Source organism: Talpa europaea (genome assembly GCF_964194135.1).
Source record: "Talpa europaea genome assembly, chromosome: 2".
NCBI classification, from domain to species: Eukaryota; Metazoa; Chordata; class Mammalia; order Eulipotyphla; family Talpidae; genus Talpa; species Talpa europaea.
This window is the reverse complement of record NC_140068.1, coordinates 111,762,839-111,769,289: the sequence shown is the minus strand read 5'-3', so window position 1 is coordinate 111,769,289 and position 6,451 is coordinate 111,762,839. Positions and strand designations below refer to the sequence as shown.

Sequence of the window (6,451 nt, the reverse complement as noted above, 5' to 3'; positions counted from 1 at the left end):
TACTTGATACCTTTAGGGAAGAAGAGGGATTATGGACCATGGGAGGAAGCTGCCATGGCAACCTCTTAATTTTTACCTGCTGTTTGGTACATTTGAATTTGTTTTGCAAAATTACTTGCTAGTGAATTATATGTGAATTTTTAAACTTGTTTATTATATGCAGGTAAATAATACCGTGTGGAGTGTGTGTGTGTGTGTGTGTGTGTATTAGAGAGACAGATAAACTTTTTAAAAAGGATTTATTTATTTATTTATACAAGAACTGGGTATAGTCAGAAGCACGGGAGGGTGAGAGAATTCACTAGAGCCAGAGCGGGGAACAGAACAGGCAAACTGATGTAATACACTGCTGAGGGGAGCAGCGGGCGAGGCAGGAGAGGTCTGTCACGCCATGTGGGACCCTCGCTGGCGGCTGGGGAACGAACCAGTGCTGCAGAGGTTGTGGGCAGCTTCGCAGCCCAGCGCTCAACTGCTGTGCCACCAGGGGAGGCCCGAAACAGATAAACTCTTATTCAGACTTTTACTCAGAATTTGTTGACTACTTTGAACATTTCATTTTCAATGTTACTATATCCCATCTCATTGGATAGATGGCTTATTGTTTTTCTTTTTTTTTTTTTTCTCTCTCTCTTCCTAACTTACTTTTGTGGTCCTTTTATGTAAGGCTTATAGATAATTCTTGTATGAGATATTCTACAATTTAGGGATATATGATATTCAAGGAACTCACATTAAAATTTTCTGGAAGTGTTCATTCAAATTAGCCTTGCTCCAATTTTACCTTATTTAAAATAGTGTCCAGTGCATTGAGAAATCAAATAGTTTATATTACAACAAATCTAATAACAGAAAAGACTTGCCACCAACCTCAAATAGTGGGTAACTAATTGTACTTAAGAAGTACTTCCACAGAGAACTCAGCTAACTCATCTGGGAAAAGCATAAATGATGTGTTTGAAAACAATGCCCAAGAGTCTCAGGATATAAAATAACTAGTGCATTGACACAGTCTTGATATTATTTACTATATCTCCTTAACCCATGCTTTTTTTCTCTTTGCCACCTTGGTATCAAAGAGAGACATTATTTTTAAGGCATTTCTTAAATTCACAGCTGTGTACTACAGATTTTCTGAAAATTTGGACAATTCTTGTATTACATCAAAATTTCTTTTTACTGAATGAAAGTTATCAAAATAAGGTAAGACATGTATCTTAAAGGCCATTCATTTTTAGGAAAGGTTGGAATGTGTGCACATCAGAGAATGTAATATATATAACATTTCATTTCTTTTTAAAATTTTTTTATTTTATATATTTTTACATCATCTTTCATTTTTAAACAATGTATGCATTTTCATCTTGGTTATAGTCCCCATACAATTCTCACCCCCCCTTATTTAGACTATAATCCCTCTGATAGCCTTTTCTATATTTTGAAAACATTTAATTTTGGGAGTTAGATAAAGCATTTAAGTTTTTCTCTATGTAGTTATTCTCTCTATTTACCATTTATTATATTTTTACTCACTTTATTTATGTTTATTGAGATAACATGACTTTGTAACACTGTACATGTGTCAGTATATAACACTGTATATTCATACCTCTGCAAATGCATGTTATCACTCCATGCCCATCATGAAAGCACCAAAAATCTTCCAATATTAAAGTATTTAAATTTGAACACATACTATATCTGACAGATGTTAAATACCTAAAGTAGGAAGTCTTCATATAATCATGGGAAATCTTAAAATACATGATGAAAATCTGACGAACTGATCCATTTAAATGTTTTATATATTCAGAGTTTTGGTGTGATAATAAAAAATCTTTTTTCTTCTCTAATATAAATAAATTCCAGTAGAATTTACATGTGAGTGAAGCTACAAAGGATGAGTCAAAAGAAATACTTTCTGGCACTTTTTGAAAATGACTAAATATTCACAATTAAATAGATTTAGGAATAGATAGACATTGTGATAAAAAAACTGGAAGTAGAAAATCCAAATTTTATGTAAGAAAAGATTCAAAATAATGAGATATAAGAATGACATGGAAATTATTAAAGATCTAGAATAGGATTATAAATCTTAATCATATTTCAAAAGTAAATGACACTGATATATATTTTGGTAACTTCAGGGAACTATATGGGGTAAAAAGAGACTCTGCTGTCTTCACCATCCACAAACCAAAGTACTCTTGCTAGGAAAAATAATACAAATTTAATGAGACTGCTGAAAGCATACTTGACTGAACACTGTCATTAGATTTACAGAGCTAGTTATGGAAAAAATTGTAGAAGACTGAATCTAAAGTTATTGTTTAAAAATTGAAGAATACTCCATGGTAGACAAGTCTAAAAGGTGGGTATAAAGATGAGAAATGAATAAACAATAGACATGTTTATTCTCACTATGTCATTTAAGGAGTTGAATCAATTGTTTTTTGATCAGCAGAACCTCTCCAGTTATTATCAGATAATAGAAATAGATTATTAACAATATCTGAATATATGATGCAATTATTTAATAATGTGGGTAGAAACCAATTTTTGAAATATTTATTTAGCAACCAAATTAATTCATTACATGGTTTTTTTCATACCTTATCTAAAACAGTATTTTTCCCTAAATCAGAGCTTAGGTCAAGATGTAGAGGATACACTCACTCAGAAACACATACCCTAGAATAAAAATGTTTTCTTTGAAATGTTGAAACTCTGAATTTATAGTCTCGTCTCATTATGTCATTTAAAGAATTGAATCAATTGGTTTTTGAGCAGCAGAATCTCTCCAGTTATTAGCAGACAATAAAAATACATGATTAATAATATCTGAATATATGGACACTAAAATTTCCTTTGTCATACATAGGATTAATGATTGGTATTAAATGATTTAATGGTGTAAAAATCTTATTGTAGTATTTGGCATACAAGCTTCATTAAGGATTAGTGGGAGTAATTATTATTTTATCATAATATTGCATACTTCTGACCAAGGGATTATGTGTAATCAATGGTACATATTCTCATCTTAACCCTGAGTAGTTATGTGTCATTGTACAAGATGACTTCGAGAATTTAGTGAAATGGATATAATCATACAGTTTGTAACTGTAATAATGTAATTGTTACTCTAATCCTGCTGATTGACTGGCAGGATAACTCAGAATTTTGTCTCTTTGATGTATTATTTTAACTTCCCATTTGAAGACACCTCTTGTTGATTTTATTAAACATGCCTCACCACTAAAGGAAAAAATAAAAGTGTAAACAAAAATCTCATTACTTAATAATTGTCTCAAAACATTGCTTTATTCAGCTAATTGATATCTTTATTATGATGTGCCTTTTAGCTAAAATATTTTTCAATGTAACATATACTGAAATAATTTGTCTGTCTTAGGTCCTGAATTGGAATATTGACTTTCTTCCTGAGACATGTTCTCTGGAGTTAAAAGATGTATTTGTAGCTATACAAATCAACTAAGTACATCACTGATAACTCCAAATTCATACACAATAAAGTTAATAAGATGCTTTCTTAAATAAAGGAAAGTTGCTAAAACACTACTAAAATATAACAATAAGGTTATATTAAAATTTAACATAAAAATCAAATGCCCGCTTTGAATGTAGTACATTTTTTTTTTAAAGACTTGAGTTTTTTTTTAAGATTTATTTATGCATACAAGAGCTGGGGTACAGGCCAGAGTTGCAGGGGATGAGAGGATTCACCAGAGACAGATTAGGAAACAGAACAGGCAGACTGACTGAAGTACACTGCTGAGAGGAGCAGCGGGCGAGACAGGAGAGGTCTGCCTCGCCATGTGGGTTGCTCCCTGGCCAGCTGGGATCGGACTTGTGCTGCAGAGGCTGCAGATTGCTTCATAGTGCTGTGCTTAACCCCTTGCGCCACAAGGGAGGCCCCTGAATGTAGTACAAACTTGAATGAATTAGTAATGCTAGGAAAAAATATAACCTCTAGGGCCTCCCCAGTGGCACAGCAGTTGAGCGCTGGGTTGTGAAGCTGCCTGCAGCCTCTGCAGCGCTGGTTTGATCCTGCCGAGCGAGGGTCCCACATGGCGCGCAGACCTCTCCTGCTGCCCGCTGCTCCCCTCAGCAGTGTATTTCGTCAGTCTGCCTGTTCCACTACCTGCTCTGGCTCTGGTGAATTCTCTCACCCTCCTGTGCTTCTGACTGCACCCACTGCTTGTATAAATAAATAAATAAATCTTAAAAAAAAAAATATATATATATATATAACCTCTAAAAAACTCTTTAACGTGGGTGAACAGATCACATTCAACTCTCTCTTTTTATACTTCAGGAACATGAAAATGCTTAATTGCTGATTTCCAAATTACTAAGATGGATATGTTTAAAACCTATCTTCTCATTCCTCATAAAGATGATATTATTCAGCTATTTAGTTCAGTCTTGACAGGGTTCTCTTAATGGTTCTTATGGTTCCAAGTTGTCTCCTCATTCTTCTACTACTTTGACTCTTCTTAACATTTCACTAAAGCTTTGAAACAGTGTTTCTGAAAATGAACCATGTGACTCTTGGGTGCTATGTGGCCTAGAGATAAGAGCAGACAAACCACAGTTAACAGCCAATTTTAATAGCCTCTGCAAATGATTTTTATGCAAGCGCGTCAGTTTGAAAACCATTACTTTGTTGTCTTCAGAACACAGATTTGTTCATTTTTTTTTCTTTAATCATCACTACAAACCACAGGGATAGTTATTGTCATCTTTATTATACAGAAGATAAAAATCAGTTTCAGAATAGTTAGGTTTCTTGAATAAAGTAACTTTCTTTAATTTGTAGTGTTCCAAGGAAAACCAAGTGTCCATTGTCAGATATTCATTATTATTTTCTCCACAAGTTACTGTGCCCCCTCTGCCATGGTCAATGAATAATTATGTTTTGTCATCTCTTATAACTCTTCCTTCCCTACTACAGGTGAAAAATTTGAAGAATATGGAACTAATTAACAAAAGCCATCCTGAGGAGTTTATTCTACTAGGTTTTGCAGATCGTCCTTGGCTAGAACTTCCCCTCTTCTTTATTCTTCTTATAACATACCCCTTGGCCATGGTGGGAAATATAACCATCATTCTGGTGTCCACATTAGATCCTCACCTGCACAGCCCCATGTATTTCTTCCTCACTAACCTCTCCTTTTTGGACATGTGCTACACCACAAGCATTGTTCCTCAGATGCTCTTTAACCTGGGAAGTTCCAAGAAGATGATCAGCTATTTGGGGTGTGCAGTTCAACTTTATTTCTTCCATACAATGGGGGGCACAGAATGTTTGCTTTTGGCTCTTATGTCTTTTGACCGCTATGTGGCCATCTGTAAGCCCCTGCACTACACCCTCATCATGAATCGGCAAGTCTGTATTCTATTAGCATCCACTGTGTGGCTGAGTGGGATCACCTATGCTGTCTCAGAGGCCACGGTCACATTACAGTTACCACTGTGTGGAGTCAATGAGTTGGATCACTTGCTGTGTGAGATACCACTTTTGATAAAGACCGCCTGTGGTGAGAAGAGTGCTAATGAGCTCACACTCTTTGTGGTATGTATTTTTATGTTGGCTGTTCCACTATGCTTAATTCTTGCTTCCTATGCTTGTATTGGACATGCAGTATTTAAAATTAAATCTTCTGAGGGGAGGAAAAAGGCATTTGGGACATGTTCCTCCCATTTGATTGTAGTGTTGTTATTTTATGGTCCAGGCATTAGCATGTACCTTCAACCACCGTCCTCTATCACAAGAGACCAGCCCAAGTTCATGGCTCTTTTCTATGGAGTGGTGACTCCTACACTCAATCCTTTCATTTACACCCTGAGGAATAAGGATGTAAAGGGTTCCATAGGTAACCTGGTAAGGAGCACTTTCACCTCTAAGAGATAGTTGGTAAACATCAAATTAAATTACTTAACTTTTAGAGTAGATATATTGGAGTTTCTCTAATATCTCATTTTGTCTCATATTCCCAAATGCTTTATGTTCTTATTGCAAAATATATCGTATTTCCAATATTCTTTATAATGATGTTAGGCAAGGATGATGCAGGCTGCACGCACTAGTAAGGACACTGTTTATGAAAATGTATAAAATTAATTATGTTCTTGTTGATATATACCAAAAATAGTAACTATGTTAAGCAAACAAAAAAGTAATAACACAAATTATAATAAATCTCATGATCTCAAAGTAATCATAGAGTATCATAGCAACCATTATTTGTAGACTTCTTATTACAGTGTATCTTGAGAAACTTTCCATTTGTATCTGTCAGATTAACCCTGGTGAAGTAGGCAATTTTATTACACTGCATAACTTCAGTGTGAGAACTGCTGTATTTTAAAAAACAACAATGAAGTCATAAATGTGTCCACCTCAATTTATGCATGTGCTATTGCT

General features: G+C 34.7%; 1 protein-coding gene across 1 annotated transcript; it reads left to right on the top strand.

The window, feature by feature from the left end:
• Nucleotides 1–4,996: 4,996 nt before the first annotated feature.
• Nucleotides 4,997–5,938, top strand: LOC311188264 (olfactory receptor 2B6-like; the record flags this gene model as incomplete). Its single annotated transcript, XM_084259406.1, has 1 exon — nucleotides 4,997–5,938. The coding sequence occupies one exon, from the start codon at nucleotides 4,997–4,999 to the stop codon at nucleotides 5,936–5,938; it is 942 nt and encodes a 313-aa protein (XP_084115532.1).
• Nucleotides 5,939–6,451: the final 513 nt, after the last annotated feature.